This window comes from Podarcis pityusensis, assembly GCF_964106645.2.
Source record: "Podarcis pityusensis genome assembly, chromosome: 1".
NCBI classification, from domain to species: domain Eukaryota; kingdom Metazoa; phylum Chordata; class Lepidosauria; order Squamata; family Lacertidae; genus Podarcis; species Podarcis pityusensis.
This window is the reverse complement of record NC_138028.1, coordinates 53638504-53659537: the sequence shown is the minus strand read 5'-3', so window position 1 is coordinate 53659537 and position 21034 is coordinate 53638504. Positions and strand designations below refer to the sequence as shown.

Below are 21034 nucleotides of genomic sequence, written 5' to 3'. Positions count from 1 at the left end.
ATGACCTCCAAAAATGTGAATCCGCTTAAGGATAACTGTGAAGGATGTTGGATTGAAGAGAAGGGGGACTTGGAAATATGGACAAATCAGAAGTTGTCACTGTTGGGCCGAGTTATTGTGGTGGGGATGAGGGCTGCTGTGTTGCTGGGGATGTTGCTTTTGTTTCAAACATTGCAAGCTTTGGATGGGATGGAGGGTCTCAGGAGGTGGCAGAGGGATGCTCCTAGAGTTGTTTGGCAGGGCAGGAAGCCTCGAGTAAAACTTAAGATATTGTTGGATGCCAAAGAAGGAGGTGGACCTGCCCTGCCAGACCTTTAAACTTTGTTGTGAACCATCTGCTTTTTGCTGGTTGAGAGAATGGTTGCTTTTTGAAAACACTGAAGTGTTGGACAATGGCAGATGAAGTTGATGGACTATATGGAATTGGCAGAAATGACTGGCAAAATCCGAGACCAGGGTGAAGAGTCGGTGGAAGAAGATTGGAAAAAGTTTAAAGACTATTTATAGAAATATTGTAAAATTAAGGAATGTTAGAAAAATGTTGGAATGAAATTACATGGCTTTAGTAGAAATGTCATAAGGAATTAAGTATAAATAGATTAATAGAAAATTAAAGGAAAAGTATGGCATAAATGTAAAGGTGTTATTAATGTCAAAATTCTGGCCTTAATTGTAGGAAGTTGCATTCAAATAAAGCGTAGATTAGGGACAAAATGCAGTGGCGTGTGGGATCAGCCAATGACCAGTCATGCCCTTCTGCCAGTCTAATGTTTGAGTCTGGAGTTTTTGGGTCATCAGGGAGTGCAATAACCTCATGAATGAGTACATTGGCTGTGAGGAGCATCTTGACATGAGAATGCTAGCAGGTTAGAAGTGTTCTCTTCCGGTGTAAGAACAGCAAGGAGTAGCAAAGGGGAAAACAGATCTTAACTGAAGACGCCGTGAAATTCTGTTGCTTTTAGTTTTCCAATATGATGCAACTGGTTGTCCCGTCTTGACATGTAAAAATTCCACGTGATCCATCTCTTCCTGACACAATATACTTCATAAACTGATTTTTACCATTCTTAATTTTTTTCATTTAAAAACTAAGGCTTTTTTTAAAAAACAAAAACTTAAAAATCTGCACCCCTCAGCAAAATGTGACCATATTATTTCCATTTCCTGAAGGTAATGCTAAACTGGAAATAACTTGTGCTAAATCATTGAGGAGCCATAAACTAGTTCCATGACTTCAGGCCAATTTCTGTGTTACCTTGATGACACTGTCACTGGCAAAAGAAACATAAAACCCTGGTCCTCAAGGGAAGCAGTTTGTATGCTGGCTTCTTATGCACTGCCGGTGTAGTTTGAGCCGATGCATACAGTGCATTGCCTTGCACAAATAGCTTCTCATGTGAAACAGTGTGCATACAACTCCCATTTTTCAGTGGCTACCGTAACACAAAAGTAAGATATTGAGTCTTAGGCCCCTTACTTAATGTCTTTACACAAAGGACCCAATTGGATATAACCCTTAATCATATTTTAGCACTACAGAAATTAGCAGAAGCAGGCCGCAGACTTCCTTTCCCCTTCCCCTTTTCAAGCATTGCTGCAAGGAAGAGATTCAAAGCATCTACTTCCAAGTTTATTTTATTTCAGTTATTTTTTAAAAATACCTAGTTTCTTGCAAGCTTACTTTAAACTATGGTTTATTGAAAGGTGCCAGAATTCAGCTGTTGTTTTTGTTCCTGGCTCGATCCAACTAGCAGCAGTGTGAAATTTAGCCTGATGTTCAACACCATAGCCTTGCTATCAATAGCATGGGACCTGTTTGGTAGGTGCTTTGCTGGGGCTTATGGTACTTTGACCACTAATCATTTTGCATCTGGGCCCTACAGGAGGAGTTTGAGAAAGCCATGAGATGGTATGAATCAACATTGAAACTCCAACCTGAGTTTGCACCAGCGAAGAATCGGATCCGTGCCATTCAGTGTCATTTACTCATGAAAAAAGAAAGACGGTCTCCTTAAAGATCACACTCTTCTTCATTTTTCCCTTTTGTTTTTAAAAGACAACTGAATCATTCTTCACTATTATGCTTGTAATGAGGTGTGCTAATATAAATTGGGAAACCAGGATTTTAACTAAGAATTTGGGATTGTTTTTATTGTTCAGAAACGGAAGCATCCTTGGAAGCATTACAGAAAAAAACATTTTTATTAAACATCTGTATAATTAAATATTGAGCCCAGAAACTTTCCACATGCCTGTGACCCAAACATCTTTAGATTTTTTTCCCATAAAACAAATTGGTGCCAGCATAGAATGTAACTTGCTTCTTGTCTAGCATATCTATGAAAATGCAAAGCACATCATTGCACCAGACACACTACGTAGGAAGAAGATTTTTATCCATCAGAAACTCACATGTTACCATTTCTTCCAGTCCATATTACAGCATTACCAGCTCAGAGATTGATTGTGAGATAAGAATGCAGGTGGCTGCAGACCCTTTTTTGTACTGTTTTTAGGGGGAGGAGGAGAAGCGGCAAGCACAACATCTAGTTGTAAAATCATTTTTATTTTGGTTACCTAAAGAAAAGGGAAGTAAGACAAAACATTATTTAAGAGATTTTATATCCATATATATGTGAAACCCACTGCAGCCCTTAGCCTGTCTTTACTAATTTTTTGTTTTACCCAGCTGAGTGCAAGGTGCAAATGTTAAAGGCATTTGTCCACATGCTCTGTGACTCTACAAGTTAGATAAAGTGAGAGCATTTTAGCAAACAAGGCAAACGGTCTGTTTCCAAATCAGTACCCACCTTGATCAGTGAAGGACTTGAAGCTCCATGTCTCATTGTTGAATCAACAAGGGCACATAACTTGGAACAAAAATAAAGAATTATGTTAATGAAGAGAATGCTGGCCTCTCTTTTTATACAGTCAAATGTCTTTTACAACAAATGTGGTGCAATTGCCTTAAGTTGTATTGAATGTACAATAGGGATCAGGTTCAGCTTTGTTACACTGGAGTACAAGTGGTCTTTGGATTGTGTTCTATATGTGACTCTCTGGGCATTTGACTCCACACACTTCCAGCTGCATTGAGTGGGAGAATAGGTTCACACTTGTCCATGTGCTGCAAATTAGAATGCAGCAGTGTCTGAACTTTTAAGACACAGGGAAAGCTTACACCCCTAGAGCAGACTCCCCTCCTCAGACTTTTTCTCCTCAGCAAACAACATATTGCAAAATCTTTCTAAAAGTTTGCATTCTTTACATATGATCAACTAGGAACTAAGAGCAGCCAGCTCCTGCCTACTGTCAACTTGGAGATCAGGCATGCCAGACCCTAGTTACTGCTGAAGGCTTGAAAACGCAAATGACAATGGCTCCCACTGAGCTAGACGTACATGTAGGTCACAATTGATGGTCCAAAACAGAGGCTCACAAGTTCCTTTAAATATGGTAGGCAGGTGCATCACCATACATACCTTGCACATCCAGCCTGCATCTTCAGCTTCAGCAAGATAAGCACACATGGAAATCTGCTCCAACACTCATTGCCATTGTTGGATTGCAAAGCAGTGAGGACTAGTATAATTACATTTTTGCCAGATTAGGCCAGAGGACATTCTGTAGTGAGGATGATCCTTCCCATTGGACTTGGTAGGGAGGATCCTTGGAACTGTTCATCTATAGCTCAGTAGAGCATGAGACTCTTAATCTCAGGGTCATGGGTTGGAGCCCCACATTGGGTGAAAGATTCTTCATGGTCCCTTCCCATTCTATGACTCAAGCTATTCAAGTCCTTTTCCAGGTGGAATTGTCCTTCCCGCCAGACTTACCCTTTTCTTTCTTGTCTTGGGGCGGGGGGGGGGGGAATCTAGCTGATTGATCCTTTCCTGCAACTTATCACTGTTCTTTTTTCCTTATGTTATCTCTCCTTCTCTAGTTTGTTGTCCTCTGCTGCCTTCTAGAATTGTTTTTCTGATTCTTTGCCTTGGTTATTTGTCATATAGCATGTGATATTTAGTGCCTTTGTTCGTCCTGAGGTTGTTTTCTTCACCCCACACCTTTTTAAAATTTTCTACATGGTTCCTGAGATTCCAGGGGTGGGATGAACATTTTCATCATGGGGTTGAGGAGCTTATTATGGCTCTGCTGGTTTGGTCTTGAGTGCCACTCTTCTGCCTGGAGACCCTGCCTACGAAGTATAGTGGGAGGCACCCTCTCTCGAGTGTCCTGCAACATAACCTGTAAACAGAAATGCACAGTTAGAACCAAGTTCCATTTTCATTAAGTTATGAACACTATTGCATTGCTAGATAAGTAACCAGTAAAACTCGGGATTGTGTGCCTTCACCTTTTTTCTAAATCCATAACTTACATATTGCTAATTTGTATGCAGCAGAGAGAAATACTGAAATGATATTTTCCCAAAATAATTAAGAAGCTTTCAGTCTCTTTCACCTGAAGAGCAGGAAAGGTCAATCATGGCATTCTGGCAGATCAGGTCATTGCTCTTTCTCTGGAAAATGGTCTGGAGGTCTGCTTTCTTGCACCCGGTTTTCTGTTCCCATTGCACTTGCTTCCACCACTTGAGAAACCATTTTTCTGCCTTTGCCAACCACTACCTTGTACCTAGCGCTGCTTGGTGGATCTCAAGTTTTTATAAAAACAAATCCCACAAGCATAGAATCTGCCCATGCCTACAACATCTGCCATTAAGGAATATGATGAGGTGATGAGTCCATGAGATTTGATTCCATGCTTCTTGATGTTTGGGGGCATCAGAAATGAAGCTGATGTATGTTCATGCATATTTCAGAAGAAGATTACATGGATCTTCTATATGGGACTACTGTAGAATTTAATCAAAGATAGGCATCAGGTTACAATATTATTATGAGTTTGTGGGTGCTAAACCCTAAATTACTGGGTTCAGTAGGTATCAGAATCTAATTAAGGCTCAGTGTTAAAACTGCTACGCCTGTGTGTATTTAAGCCTGTGTATTAGATGCTTCTAAATCTTCTGGAATTAGCATGTGGCGCTGTGGGTTAAACCACAGAGCCTAGGACTTGCCAATCAGAAGGTCAGCGGTTCGAATCCCTGTGACGGGGTGAGCTCCCGTTGCTCGGTCCCTGCTCCTGCCAACCTAGCAGTTTGAAAGCACATCAAAGTGCAAGTAGATAAATGGGTACCACTCCGGCGGGAAGGTAAACGTTGTTTCCGTGTGCTGCTCTGGTTCACCAGAAGCGGCTTAGTCATGCTGGCCACATGACCCGAAAGCTGTACGCCGGCTCCCTCGGCCAGTAAAATGAGATGAGCGCTGCAACCCCAGAGTCGGCCACGACTGGACCTAATGGTCAGGGGTCCCTCTACCTTTACCTTTAAGCTTGTCTAAGCTTCCTGTGTTGAGGTAGTCACCTGAGGAATGCGCCATTAGGTCAACAAAGCATCAAAGAAACTCTTTGAGAGATGGCAGAGGGGTGGGGACTCTTTCACTTAGGAGATAAAGCCAAAAGCTTCAGAGAAGAGTGAGAGGAAGCAATGTGGGCCAAAAGCTTAGAAGGTAGGAGTAATGTGACAAGCAGAAAGCAGGAGGCAGAGAGATGCCTGAGGACAATTTGAATCCAGGACTGTATCTTGGGAAGAAGCAAGGCGCTCTTGGTGTGTGGTACTGGGAACCTCTCCATCGAAAACTCAGGTTATATATCTGTGTAAATAAACCATATACTGTATCATAAAGACACCACAATATCTACTGTGCCTCATTTTTCCAAAAGGAAATACAGACCCTGGAATATCTCACTGCTGAGAAGATTGGGATAGTGCGTCACAATATACAGACATGTTGTATATCTGTTGATAAAATGGCATGCTTACCTTCCACAGATTGGAGTGAAAATAAGTAATAAAACTCAAGAATTTGAAAGTGTGCTCATTTTTCCAGGGAAATAAGGTCTGTTCACTTTTTCAGAACAAACCTAATAAGTGACTCATAAAAACAGATACCTCATCTTTTCTTTATGCCCCTTCCACGGGAAGAAACTTGATCTTCCCATTGAAAGGGTTTCTTTTACACATGAGAGATACTATCCTACACAGTCTCCTTCTCTAAGCACCTGAGTTTAAACACTCTTGACCACACAATAGCTTCATCTTCCTGAATTTTGATAACTTAAAGGACCCTTGATGGAAATAAGTAGAAAGTGGCCATTTCACAAGGGCAGTATGGGTTGTCAATCTTTTATACTAGATTTCCACGACTAATGAACAGCCACCCTAACTGGGGGTGTCTTGAGGCACAAGGCTGCCTCTCTGAGGATCTAATGACTGGTTATGGATTTGCTGTTGCTGGTCACCACCTTTGCATATTTATAAATAAATATTACAGAAATGCCATTGGACAAACCCCGAAAGTTCTGCTACTATTCAGAGAAGCCAGGAGCACATAACAATATAGGACTCCAAGGATGCATGGTGCCTCCCTATCTTGGAAAATCCAAGGCTTGCAGATTTCTAGAAATGAGAAGAATTCTTCCCCAGTACACACCAACACCACATTAAACTATGAGGCTGCAGAGCAGCCAAAAGTGGTAAAGGGAAAATGTAGTCAACACTTCTGGAATCCTCCAGGTGGCGGCTGGATCCTATTTTAAGCACAGCTGTGATATAAGCAGAACAGACAAATACTCATATCTATAAGCTGCCTCTACTCACCTGCAAGAGCTAAATCCATGAGGATAACAATATTAAATAAATAAAAAAATCAAAGCCAAGGAAAGGTCATTAGCAATGTGGATAAATTCTAATGTGTAGATTTTGTTTTTGGCTTTGTCCTTTGCTCTCTGTAGAAAGATTACAGTTAAAGACACCAGGAAGGTGGGGGGGAGGTTGGTCTTTTTCAAAAAGAGGGTTAAGTTTGGGATTCCTCTGCCATATGTAGTTGAAGGTGGCCTGAAAAGGGATTTCCTGCCCTCCATCCTCATCCCACTGATAAAGAATGAAAGACATCTTACTGGCGTCAAAGGTGACCATTTTTTCCTAATACATTCATAGTTGAATTTGTTGCCCATTTGTTGGGAGTCGGTGTGAGAGAGGAGTATTCAGCTTGCTTATAAACCTAAAAGTGCTCACCACTACCTCTTCCTTCCCTGGTTCCCCAGCAACATCCTCCCATCTCACCTCACTTAATTCATGTTTTGTTTTTATATTTTAAAAAAAGGTTTTTGAATTCAACTCTTGGCAGCATACTTCGGTCTTGTGTTGTGGGCATCGGATGCACATAAAACAGTAAGGAAAGCTAAGTGGGGAATGTGGAAATTTTGAATAATCTGATAGAGCATTTATGTTCCTAGCTGCACAGAGAAAGAGATGCTTTTTTTTTGGCACAAGAGGGCACCATTCTAAAAGGACTGCTTTGACTCTATATCGGAACAGAAGACATAACTCCGATGAAGACAACAGCCCAGTGAATATTAAGGAGCTCCTTATTTCCCATGTACTTAGGAAGAGAAAGATTCATGCAACCAAGTCCGAGACAGAAAAGGCTGAAGTTTAAAACACACACTCATAATCCTTCCAGAGGCTTAAGCAATCAGAACGATTTGGTTGCAGTGAAAAGCTCCCCGACGCCACTGAGTCATACAATTTAGCAATGGAAACATGAATTAAAGAGATCTGGTCAGGAACGGTCTGTCCTCCAATGCAATATATTCCTCAGGCAATTGTCCTGTGGATTTCACCCCATCCATGTCCGTATTTACCAGCCGGTCTTATGCCTTTGTCCCTGTTAATAGTTTTCAGCTACAGCCCAGGTAGTGAACGTGGTGCCCACCATAATCCCTGATCATTGGCCATGCCAGCTGGCACTGGTGGAGGCTGGGGTCCAACAACGTCAAGAGGGCATTGCATTAGCTACCCCAAACTAGTGATTCCTGTCCTTGAAACAACATGTTGCTTTGCTGTTCGTAGCTAGGCTAGACTCTATACATAACCATACCCAACTATCCCCCATTTCACACCTGGTACCAAGGTGACTAGGCATTAATGGAAGCAAAGCTACACAGCTAGCTACAAAGGCAGGTTTTTCTGCATTGAATGAGACAATTGAGACAGATAGACCTCTTCACACATTACATAGCAGCAAGTGTGCGTCTACACAAGGTTTAGAGATGTGGTCACTTCCAGCCTCCTGTTGTGTAGTTCACCCTTCACCCACACAGCTGGAAAAAAAAGACACCTGTCATGCACACACGTTATATTATTAGGTGTATACATAAAACTTTTTAGATGTGCAGTATGCCTTAAAAGCCTCCTGTGAGGAGTGACCCAAAATCTCCATAGCCCAGGTATCTCTGCACTGTGTCGTATCGACATCTAAATGCTGCTTTGGACGTTTGGAAGAAGTGTAAGTGAACGTGAAGGATCATCTGGAGCAACCCCAAGATTGAAATGCCATTTAACAGTCACCCTTTGCAGTTAACTGGTATAGAAACTATAGAACCTTGTTGTTAAGGATAATAAAGTTTCCTCTATTCTGTGATACGATGTTAGGTCCATTTTCAGTCGCTCTGAAGATTACAAATGCCATGATTCTGTCAGTTTAGGTTTTTTTTTCTGATGTGGACTACATTTTTTTTACATTTTTTTAAAAAAAATTTACATTTTTTAAAAATGTTCGTTTTTCTCTTTTTAGTTAAACTAAAATGTAAATGGGAGGGAAAGGTGTGGTCTTTTCTGCAGGCTGTGATGATAACACTGTAATGCGTAAAGCGTAAGCAGTGGAGAACCAAGGCTGGTGGTGCCTAGCCTTCCCTATGTATACTAAGTACCTGCTCACTGGAAAAAGAAGACAGCAGTAAATTTAACCTCTGTTGCCATGCTTTAAAGTGTGGTTCTTATAAAAAGGAAGGGAGGGGAACCCACACCACTAAATGCAAAGAAATCATGAAAAATAACAAGGAACAAAAGCTCTCAATCCAAGCTGAGCGCTGCACAGACAGGAACCTGCTCTGACGTACATGAAAACCCCACAGGGATTAACTCTTTCTTACCCAGGAAAGCCAGCCTTGACGTATCTGCTTTGCCGTGTGTTTCGTGTTCCTTCTGTTATAACCACAAATACATTTGATCTTGCTACCTAGATTCTTTACATTTAGATTTTTGTATGCAACATTAATGGATGTGTTGGGGGGGAATCACTCTCCATCCATTAATTCTTTTTGCACATGTGTTTATTGATGCATTGTTTTGAAAGTAAGGGAGAGGAATTTAGCATCTAAAATTGGTGTGCTAAATAAGCAAGAGCTCCAACACACACCCAACAAAATGGAGAACAAAGTCTTTTCAACTAGTTCCCCAATACCTTTTCTCTCATCGCAGGAACACATGTTGCAATCCTGTCAGTGGCATCCTTCATCAGAGAATTTTAAAGCATATAATAGAGATACGATTAATGAAGACTTGTATCATCTCAGATCTACATCTGCCAAATAATAGGATGAAAAGCTATTCGCAGACTGGTGCAGCTAATTCACCATAATGGTTGCAACATATCACAGGAGATAGAATCCCCATCATCTAGTTGCCACTCCTTCTTACAAAACTGCAGCACAGAGGTTGCAACTATGCTAACAGTTTATTGGAATCTTCTCTGTGGCAACAAGGGTGGAGGAGGAAAAGAAAGAGAACTTGCATACACCTTAAGAACATAAGAAAGGTCTTCTGAATCAAACCAAAGGTCGATCGAGTCCAGAAACATTTTTCCCACCATGGGCAACCAGATGGCACTGGGAAACCCACAGTGAAGGCCTGGGGGCAACAGTACCTTCCTGCTTGGGATCCCCAGTGACTGATATTCAGAGGCATGAAATTACCATGAACCCATGTGGGAAGTTTTATGATATGGAAAATACATATTCCTGGCAGCATATAATAACCATCTATGTCAACACAGCAGCCTCTGTTGAAGTGATTATCCAGTGACACAATCATGATCCTCCACAGGTCTTTGGTTAAATGGAGATTACACAGGAGAAATTTCAAGTGCATACTGCCCCAAATGACTCTGCCCTACCCACACACAAAACACAGAAACAAAATTAGTCAATGTACTTACCCCACTTCGCAGTGTATGGATGTTGCAAAATGAAATTCAGACAGAGTGCATGTTGGACTCATCTCTGGCCAATTGTATGATAGGTGAAGATGAAGAACTGCCATGACATCTGCAAAAGGAGATATGCGTTATATTTTTCCATACCTAAGAAGTCGAGAAGAAATATCAACTACCTCAGATATGCAGATGACACAACCTTGATGGCAGAAAGTGAGGAGGAATTAAAGAACCTTTTAATGAGGGTGAAAGAGGAGAGTGCAAAATATGGTCTGAAGCTCAACATAAAAAAAACGAAGATCATGGCCACTGGGCCCATCACCTCCTGGCAAATAGAAGGGGAAGAAATGGAGGCAGTGAGAGATTTTACTTTCTTGGGCTCCATGATCACTGCAGATGGTGACAGCAGTCACGAAATTAAAAGATGCCTGCTCCTTGGGAGAAAGGCGATGGCAAACCTAGACAGCATCTTAAAAAGCAGAGACATCACCTTGCCAACAAAGGTCCGTACAGTTAAAGCCATGGTTTTCCCAGTAGTGATGTATGGAAGTGAGAGCTGGACCATAAAGAAGGCTGATCGCCAAAGAATTGATGCTTTTGAATTATGGTGCTGGAGGAGACTCTTGAGAGTCCCATGGACTGTAAGAAGATCAAACGCATCCATTCTGAAGGAAATCAGCCCTGAGTGCTCACTGGAAGGACAGATCGTGAAGCTGAGGCTCCAATACTTTGGCCACCTCATGAGAAGAGAAGACTCCCTGGAAAAGACCCTGATGTTGGGAAAGATGGAGGGCACAAGGAGAAGGGGACAACAGAGGACGAGATGGTTGGACGGTGTTCTCGAAGCTACAAACATGAGTCTGACCAAACTGCAGGATGCAGTGGAAGACAGAAGTGCCTGGCGTGCTCTGGTCCATGGGGTCATGAAGAGTCGGACACGACTAAACGACTAAACAACAACAAACAAGATGTTGAGGGCTGATTATACAAATTCCAGATCTTGCACCAATACAGATTCTAGGATCACATGGAACATGTGAACATTTGTATAGATTCACTTGATCTACACCATTCATTAGAAGCTTGTTATCTATTCCACAGTGATCTGCCCTTTCTTAAGATCTCTTATCTCACCCACCTGCTTTTACCTCAGGTTCATGTATATCTCTCTTTTCCCTCATCTTTTTCTTCAACCACTAAATTCAATTCTATTCATTTGAGTGTGAACAGAGACTATGATTTCCCCTTTCCCTACATCACTGCTGCTGTGAAGGGTCATTTTGCACACATTTAAGTTCAAATTAAATTGTCACAGAATTCTAAAATTGGAAGGGACCAGACCCCAGGGCTCATCTAGTCACAGATTGTACTTTTTGTATTTTGTTGTCTTTCCACTTGATCTTGACTCTGCAGTTGATTCAGCTCAAGTTGAAGTACCCAATGCCAGATTTGGTGATTGTGGGATCGGTTTCAGTTCACACCGTCTGCCGATGGGGACAAGGTGCCGATGGCAACACATCCCACCATGTGCCCCCTTAGCCCCTGTCCCTCCTGGCTTATTTAATCCAACAGAGGAGGTCTGACTGGTTGAGTCCAGAGCACGGTTAATGCTTCATTGTGCAAGGGGCTGATCGCTGCTGCCTTGAAAGATGCAGTTGTGTGGCAACTTCTAAAGAAACCAGGTCTGGACTGGAACAACTATTGACCATTTGCAAATACTCTCTTCATGGGGAAGGTGGTGGAGAGGGTTATGGTGGGGCAGCTGCAAATAATCTTAGATAGCACAGATTTAGATCCATTCCAATCTGATACAGGTCTGACTATGGTACTGAGTCATCTTTGGTTACCTTGTTGGGTGACCTCTGCAGAGAGTGGGACAAAAGGAATATGACTGATTGGACTGCCTGAATTTCAGCCCTACAAGGAAGGCTCCCACTCCATCTGTTGCTATGAGAGTAATCCAGCACAGCCACGATAGCAGATATAGGAGCACTGCTTCAAGAATAGCCCCATGTGCTAGCACCAGACTATATCAGAATCATGCATTGGTTCTGCACATACTCAGAGTGATTTCCCTAAAGACCAGGTGTCTTCATAAGTAACCAGAGAAGCAACAGGGAGGGTTTCCTACTTTGCTAAAGAAAAAAAAGATGCAAAGAAAGAAGATCTACAGCATTTTTAAACCTTCAGCTCTGAACTTAAATTTGAAGAAAACTATAAGATAACTCTGGGACGCGGGTGGCGCTGTGGGTTAAACCACAGAGCCTAGGGCTTGCTGATCAGAAGGTCAGCGGTTTGAATCCCCGCAACGGGGTGAGCTCCCGTTGCTCGGTCCCAGCTCCTGCCAACCTAGCAGTTTGAAAGCACGTCAAAGTGCAAATAGATAAATAGGTACTGCTCCAGCGGGAAGGTAAACGGTGTTTCCATGCGCTGCTCTGGTTCGCCAGAAGTGGCTTAGTCATGCTGGCCACATGACTCGGAAGCTGTACGCCGGCTCCCTTGGCCAGTAAAGCGAGATGAGTGCTGCAACCCCAGAGTCATCCGCGACTGGACCTAATGGTCAGGGGTCCCTTTACCTTTATAAGATAACTAGCACCCCTCTGTGCTCTCTTTCTCTGTGTGTGTGTGTGTGTGTGTGTGTGAGAGAGAGAGAGAGAGAGAGAGAGAGAGCTTGTCCTCCTTAGCTTCCGAGAGAAGGAAAGGCTGGGGAAAGAGCCATCACTGCTCCCACCTACCCCAAGCTGAGCCCTTTCTATGTGAGATAGTTGTTTTTCCTTCCTTGGATACTGGGGTCAGATCTACTGCTAGTGATCGGCCAGGCAGAGGAGCTGGATGGAACCATCTAGAAAAGGCATCCCCAACCTTGAACCCTCCAGATGTTTTGGACTACAATTCCCATCATCCCTGAACACTGGTCCTGTTAGCTAGAGATCATGGGAGTTGTAGGCCAAAACATCTGGAGGCCGCAGGCCTGATCTAGAAAGTCTTTCCACCACTGAAAATTTATTAATGTTATTGTGTGACAGGAGGAAGATTGAACCATGGCTTTGGAAGTTTTGGTTAATTCTGAATCTTGGCAGGGCTTTGCCCCACTTTACTTATAAGAGGGGCTTACCCTGACGTCTTGCATTCTGGGAAGGTTGAGAAAGGCTGGCATTGCTTCTCACCGGAACTTTTCTACTGGAAGTTCAGTATCGAAGATTGCTTTTTCAAACCGTGCACAATTGAGGTGGGGTGGGGGACAAGACAGAAGTTTGATAAAGTTACTGTTTTTTATGGAGCTGATGGGACTAGCGCAGCCAGGGAGTCAAACAGCACTGTGCCTGACCCAGCAAAAAAGTATGTTCAGCCACAGGAACATCTACTGGGTTGGCCAGTAATGATGATGGATAGATCCATAAGAGCCAGCAGAAAAGCAGCAGCTGGGGATCTTGCAAAAGTGAAAGGGTACTAAGAACCAGAGAAGGAGGCATGAAACATTCTCCGAGTTCTGGTTAGTGCTGTCAGGCAGCAGTAAAGAAAGTCTTCCAAGGATGCCAGTGGCAGCAACAAAGGATTGCAAAATAAATTGAGGATTGGTGCCAATTTCAGCATCAGCATTTGAAGCAATTGCTTCATTTACTCAGGGGAAGGCCCTGCACCTATTCACAGTTACTACTGCCTGAGCCAATCAGAGAGTAGGGGCAGGAGACCATTTGGCCTAAGCCTGAAACTCAAAGAGGGCCTCAAATTTGGACACATTTTGGTTTTTTAACCATATTTGCCAATTTTTTGCCAATTCTCCCAGTTCGGAGTGATCCTTTTGGAGTTCCTCCTCATCCCTTTTTTGTCTGAAACACTTTAAATATATTATTTGGTGTCATCAGCAGACCTGGAGGCCACTTGTTCTTACTGCTCACCCCTCACAATGGACCATTTTAAAAGCACCTTTCCTAATCCCAGTCCTTGGAGAACTCTGGTTTTTACATTCCTCCACTGGGAGAACAGTCCATTTATTCCTACTCTCTGCTTCCTGCTTTTTAAGCAATTACCAATCCATATGATGACTTTGCTTATCCCTTGACTGCTAAAGATTACTTGGGAGTTTCGGGTAAGTGATTCTTATCTAAAGTTTTTTGGTACAACGCAGGTAAACAAGTTTTTTAGATCTCTCTCCTCCCCCCCCCCCCCCGCAAACAGTAGCCAATATTTGCCAGGACTTTCAAAAATGTTTTTGAGGGTTGATGGTCCACTTAGGTGCAAAAAGAATCTGACAATCTGATCACTGATTCAAGACTTGGGTACTGCTACTGTGTATTATTAGATCAACATACACTGACACAAGAGCTTCAGAAAAGTCCACGTTGAACTGTGGAGGCTTAAATGTTCAACAAGAGGGCACAAAGTGAAAGGTTTAAAATATCCACACAATGCACCAAATTATTTCTTCTGCAAAACACTTTGGAGAACAAGTTGGATGGCCATCTGTCATCGATGCTTTAGCTCAGATTCCTGTGTTGCAGGGGGCTGGACTAGATGACCCTTGGGTCCCTTCCAGCTCCAAGATTCTATGATTCTTGAGGTTGATGATCCTAACCACTAAGCCAGAAGACCATGGAGCACCTCAGCCAAGAAGCTTAAAACCCCTGGTTTCCTGAGTTATAATCTTTGGGCTGCTGCCATGACCACGATATCAGAGATTCCCCTTAGCTGATTTCCTTCAGCCCCTATTCATCTTGCTCTCTCCATTTGTTAATTGTGAATACGAAAACATGATACCTGGTAACCTAATGCTAAAACCTCACAACTCTCCAGCCACCAACATAATTAAATTGCAAGAGATGTCGTTTACCACTCACCATCTAATTCTTGGAAATGGGTTTAAATGCATGGCATATGTCCAGTAACATGAGTCACTATTTAATTATTTTTAATCTATCTAGATGAAAATAGCAAATGATAGTTAGCATGGTGCCAATGTGACACGAGATCAGTGTGCCAATTTGTGGGCACATCAGAGGTTCACTCCCATGAACATCTGTAGAAATGCCTAACCATGGTTTATACAGGACTTACACATCACCTCAGTTATCTGGAATCACACCCTCCATTGCTGCATTCTCACTACCATTCTATTCACCTCATTCAGCAGTGCTTCAACAGTAAAAAGCATATCTAGACGGAGTTTGTGTGCATCACTTTCATGGTGAGGGCTCCTAGCAGTGCACCTACAGCTTCCTACAGCAGATTAACTGTGGTTCCTGTTGTGCTGTAGAACTGCACCAGCTTATCCCGACTTTGTATTATTGTATTTAAAAGAAGATGATTCTTTTCTGATGCAGAGGACCCTCAATGTATTCCAAATGCTTAGTTCCTTTTACAAAGGGCAACTGCATAAAGCTCTTGGGTTTCGTATAGCTATTATGGCTAACTGCCATTAATAAACCCTCCATGAATGTATCTAATTGACACTGAAAGTCATCTAAGCTGTCGCCATCACATTTTGTGGCACTGAATATCAATTTAAAGAATTTATATCCCACCCATTTCTCAAAAAACGCTACACTATTTTGTCTGTTCTAAATCTACAGCCAATCTAGTATTAGGAAGAACATTTCTCTATCCACTTTCTTTACAACAGGGATGGGGAGCCTGCAGTCCTCCAGTAGTTGGACCAAAGCTCCCAACATTTGTGACCATTGGCCATGCTGACTGGGGTTGATGGGAATTGAAATCTAACAATTTAAGGAGTGCTCCATCACTTGTCTACACCATGAATCATCTTCTAACATGTGGTCATCATTCCACCCTCCCTTAGTTGTATCTTATCTGTTGTTGTTGTTTAGTCGTTTAGTCATGTCCGACTCTTCGTGAACCCATGAACCAGAGCACGCCAGGCACTTCTGTCTTCCACTGCCTCCCGCAGTTTGGTCAAACTCATGCTGGTAGCTTCGAGAACACCGTCCAACCATCTCGTCCTCTGTCGTCCCCTTCTCCTTGTGCCCTCAATCTTTCCCAACATCAGGGTCTTTTCCAGGGAGTCTTCTCTTCTCATGAGGTGGCCAAAGTATTGGAGCCTCAGCTTCAAGATCCGTCCTTCCAGTGAGCACTCAGGGCTGATTTCCTTCAGAATGGATAGGTTTGATCTTCTTGCAGTCCATGGGACTCTCAAGAGTCTCCTCCAGCACCATAATTCAAAAGCATCAATTCTTTGGCGATCAGCCTTCTTTATGGTCCAACTCCCACTTCCATACATCACTACTGGGAAAACCATAGCTTTTACTATACGTACCTTTGTTGGCAAGGTGATGTCTCTACTTTTTAAGATGCTGTCTAGGTTTGTCATTGCTTTTCTCCCAAGAAGCAGGCGTCTCTTAATTTTGTGGCTGCTGTCACCATCTGCAGTGATCATGGAGCCGAAGAAAGTAAAATCTCTTACTGCCTCCATTTCTTCCCCTTCTATTTGCTTATCTGTACTAAGCTCCAAATGCTTTAGTCTTGCAATCTTCTGGTCCAAAGAAAGAAGCACAGGAAGCTTCTGTGAATGCAGTAGGATATCAACCTTCCAACACTGGCTCCATTGACCAACAAGCCACTCTTGAAATTTGAGGGACTCCCAGGAACAGTCTCTGATGAGCTGTGCCTAGATAAAACTAAGGAAGTCATGACACACATAGAAAAGTCACACGTATGCAGCTGTTTGGTAGGCCTGGTAGAAATTCCCACGTTCAGAATTTCTGGGTGCGATCGAGGACTTGTATTGACATACCTCCAGCTGAGCTGGGATGAGGGACTAAGTTTAGCAAAGACCTGCCTATTCCAAATTCCTCTTATTGCAACTGATCTTCGATTTTTATTGCTCTGTAAATTGGAATACTGGACTGCCCAATATAAGAGCATGATGCCAAATTTTATGCTGATTAACTAGAATGGTTACAAGTGACACCTAAAAGGGCAAATGCCAATGAGAGGAATCACCTTAAGGAAGAAGTACAATGAAGACCAGACATCAATGCGGAGTCAAAGGAATACTGGTTTGATACCTAGCTGGCAGAACATGGTGATATGGAGTCTGCTATTCCCATGTTTTATTATGTCAGGCTTCTCAAGTTCAGTGATTCTTAGCAAAATGTTTTTTTAACTATCACTTTCAACTATCGCTTTCCTTCCAACGCCTGCAAATGTACTAATTTTTCTTCTTTCCCGTCTTCACATCACTGGCAGACTTCTGGTGGCTTTGCACATAATGCACCAAACGTGCATTTCAGTTCTTTACTTTTAATGTATGGGACTGCTCACCACACACAACTGCCTGTGTAAAACACTTGCTTCCAAAAATGAGTACATGCCACTTAAAAACTCCACAAATCCCACCAAAACAAATTGGAAGGTGTTCCCTTCCAAATGCAAATAGCCTGTGTTTTTTTTAAAAAATATATAACCCCATGATTGCGATGTTGAAGGTAGTCACTATCTGAGTTTCAAAATATTTGTTCTCTCTCCTGCCTTGTCCTTTATCTCTCAGGTCTCCATACGTCACTAAAGCAACATTCACTACTCACAGCCAGGGCTGCCTTGGTGAATGTGTTCCACTGTTATTAATGGAAACAAACTCTGTTCCCCTGTATTAAAAATACACCTTCCTCTAAATATAGGCAATCTCTGTGTGTCTAACTACTACAATGGGAGAACTGAAACGGACCAAAATATTGACATCCACTGGGTGTTGATAATTTGTTTTGGTTCATGCTCTCTTCCTGGGTATTATCTACACCTTCGTGGAAAATCTGTTATTATTTAGCAGGAGGAATGTGCAAGGCGTTGTTTAGATGTGGGGTTGTTAGATGGAGTTTCCTCTGTTTGTTTTTCCATGCTCTGTCCAAGCCATGTCAATGAGAAAAGGGTTTACTGAGCTATTTATAACCTCACTTCTCTCCCTCTCCCTCCTTCCTTCCCTTTCCCCCTGCATGGCTGTACCTTTTTCATCCACATTGCAGAAAGATGGCATCACTAGCCTGTGAGGGGAGGGCTTCTGGGGACATGGTTTGCCTAGTGTGCAGTATGGGGAGAAGTGGGGGGGGGATGAGGACAGACTGTACCTGACAGAAGAAATTGGGGAGAAGCAGGCACTTGGTAGTCAGGGAAATAATGAAGAATCAGGGAGAGAGAAAATCTGGGGAAAGAGAGAATAGCAGAGGGAAGCATGATGACCTGGCATTAAAAGGATGTGGAAGCTCCATGTTCATTCAAACATTGTCATGAATGACTCCGTATCTCATTCACTACCAGCTCTCCACTCTTCTCTCCGCTCCTAGTTTGCAATTTCTATCAGTTTCTTAGCATGTTTTGTGCGATTGTATGAATGGGTGTGGTAGCAGGAAGAGGGATACTTGATTCACTGATTTGCTTGCGCTGCTGTCAGGGTTGTTGTTTTTAAACCAGGGCAACACAAAGCAGTTGGGGCAACCAGTCTCTGAAGATTTAGAGAGGAGACCTTAGTGCAGTTTGCAAGGCGCATAGTGTTAAGTAAAGGTAAAGGTACCCCTGACCATTAGGTCCAGTCACGGCCAACTCTGGGGTTGCACGCTCATCTTGCTCTATAGGCCAAGGGAGCCGGTGTTTGTCCGCAGACAGCTTCCAGGTCATGTGGCCAGCATGACTAAGCCACTTCTGGCGAACCAGAGCAGCGCACGGAAACACTGTTTACCTTCCCACCAAAGCGGTATCTATTTATCTACTTGCACTTGATGTGCTTTCAAACTGCTAGGTGGGCAGGAGCAGGGACCGAACGACAGGCGCTCACCCCGTCAAGGGGATTCAAGCCGCCAACCTTCTGATTGGCAAGCCCTAGGCTCTGTGGTTTAGACCACAGCACCACCCGTGTCCCTACAGTGTTAAATAAGCACATGTTAAATTAGATCTGTCCGCCTCACCTGCTCTATGCAGGGTATGTATATATTGTTGCATGCAACCCAAATTTTCGAGCGGTGTGAAATTCCAGCGGTTCTAGGTGCTTACTCAGGGTTCAGTTTCCTCAGACTGACATACGGTTTATTTACACATATGTACCACCTGAGCCTAAGATGGAGGGGCTCATAATGTTACCATCCCAAGAATGTCTTGTTGCCCCCACAGCCACAGCCTCGGCAGAAATCAGGCACGGCTGTCTCTCAACTGCCCAGCCTACAGCCTGCTTCTAGTTTACATACACCACTATTCTCTGGTCTTTGTCCTGGATGGGGGCCCCATCCATTTGATGTCTGGCACAGAGTGACTTCTTTTGTTATCTTAGGACCTATACATAGGAGGCATTATGGCCCTTGCCTGGCTAATTCAACAACTGCATCTTTGCTGAACTGAATCCAGGAATTAGAAGGGACTCAAATATCCTGCCCAACCCACCCCAACCCCACAGCAATATGCTTTGTCTTGTGCACATATGTCAAAATAAAGAGGCTAGTGTATGAATATGTCTTTCTGATTTTATACATGCAGGTCTTATTTTAAAGCACAGGGGAAGGACCTATAATAAATATTCATGCATGCATGCTGCTAATCTGGCTGGGTTGCCCCAACCACTCTGGGCGGCTTCCAATGATTTATAAAACCACATCAAACATTAAAAACTTCTTTATATAGGGAGGGTAGTACCTATGACCCTCTAGATGTTGTTGGCCACCAAATCTCATCAGCACCAGCCAGGATGACCAATGGATGATGAGAGCTGTAGTCCAACAACATCTGGAGAACCACAGGTTCACCACCCATGGCTTATAGGGACAGATGAAGCTACCTTGCACAGAGCCAGACTACAGATCAATGTCTGTTACTGTCTACTTCTGAATGGGTTCTTTTTATAAACAAGCTATATCTGAGGATTGAATCACAAAATCATAAGGGACCCCAAGGGTCATCTAGTCCAACCCCCTGCAATGCAAGAATCTTTTGCCCAACATGGGGCTCAAACCCACAACCCTGAGATTAAGAATCTCATGCTCTACCGAGCTACCAAGGCAACTTCGAATGTTCTACATGTGCTCTGTCATTATGGTTTTGAGCCAGGACCTACCTCAGCAACCTGTTTTCAGCACCAGAGTTTAGCTCTTGGACATGTGAAACAGTCATAGTGTGCCTCTGACCATATGCAGAGTGCCCTTCTTTCACCACAGAGCAACCTAACCACAAATAGCCACAAATGATAGAAATCAGTCAGATAACAAGACTCCTAAACAGGATTGACCCTGGCCCTACACCTTCCTCATTTTAGAAATTAAAATGTGGAGGATGTAGACATCACAGAGTGATATATGCACTGTACTTAGATACAGGCATGTGTTTATCTATAAACATACAAACACCTACATCTATATATTATATATTACCAATTCTGTTTCCTGGTCATGCTTCATAATCAGCAACAACACCGGGCACTTTCTCTATGGCTACTCCCTCCATTTGCAGATAGACCCTGTGTTGAGAGCAGTGGAACCATCTCGTCGGTTGCTATGCCATCCTCCTAGGACATCAGGTTTGGGCAAGTGCTGTCAGGTATTGCCTGCTTGTTCTGTTTGGAGGCTGTGGTAAGTTGTGTGTGTAAACAAAAATATGGGGGCTCACACCCTGTATCCTAATATAATGTAGACATCACCCTTCTGGGTTATATTGACAGACATCATCATGAGCCCGTTCTGAGTCAAACACAGCTGAGAATTATAGAATTATAAGGGGGAAAGCAGCTTGTTCTCCCAGCCCAACATGCTTGATTCCTGCGCCCATCTTCCTCATGGAACAAAAGGTATTTACTATGACAGCTGCAAGACTGTTCCACCCCAAATTTCCACCCACCTCTATGAATGCTTTCCCCACCCACTGTGCACAGAAGGCCACACTCCAGAATATCCTAAGGCTGAGTGACCTTGTCTCTAGGTCCAAATGGTGGGCCA

General features: G+C 43.0%; 1 protein-coding gene and 1 long non-coding RNA gene across 7 annotated transcripts in view; one reads left to right on the top strand and one right to left on the bottom strand.

Moving 5' to 3' along the window:
• Positions 1–2908, top strand: part of TTC17 (tetratricopeptide repeat domain 17) — a 56825-nt gene extending 53917 nt beyond the window's left edge. For all 5 annotated transcript variants that reach the window (XM_081001472.1, XM_081001470.1, XM_081001471.1 and 2 more), the window contains one exon: positions 1884–2908. In XM_081001472.1, the coding sequence (XP_080857598.1) occupies positions 1884–2015 (132 nt within the window). In that variant the 3' untranslated portion in view covers positions 2016–2908. The remainder of the gene's footprint in view (positions 1–1883) is intronic.
• Positions 2776–20661, bottom strand: LOC308475351. 2 transcript variants are annotated; one of them, XR_013985121.1, is made up of 4 exons: positions 20474–20661; positions 10116–10224; positions 3483–4245; positions 2776–2870 (listed from the first exon to the last, which is right to left on the bottom strand). It is a non-coding gene; the product is annotated as an uncharacterized lncRNA (long non-coding RNA). The 2 variants fall into 2 exon arrangements; XR_013985122.1 differs by lacking the exons at positions 10116–10224; positions 20474–20661 and adding exons at positions 4462–5042; positions 5375–5953.
• Between the last annotated feature and the right edge of the window lie 373 nt (positions 20662–21034).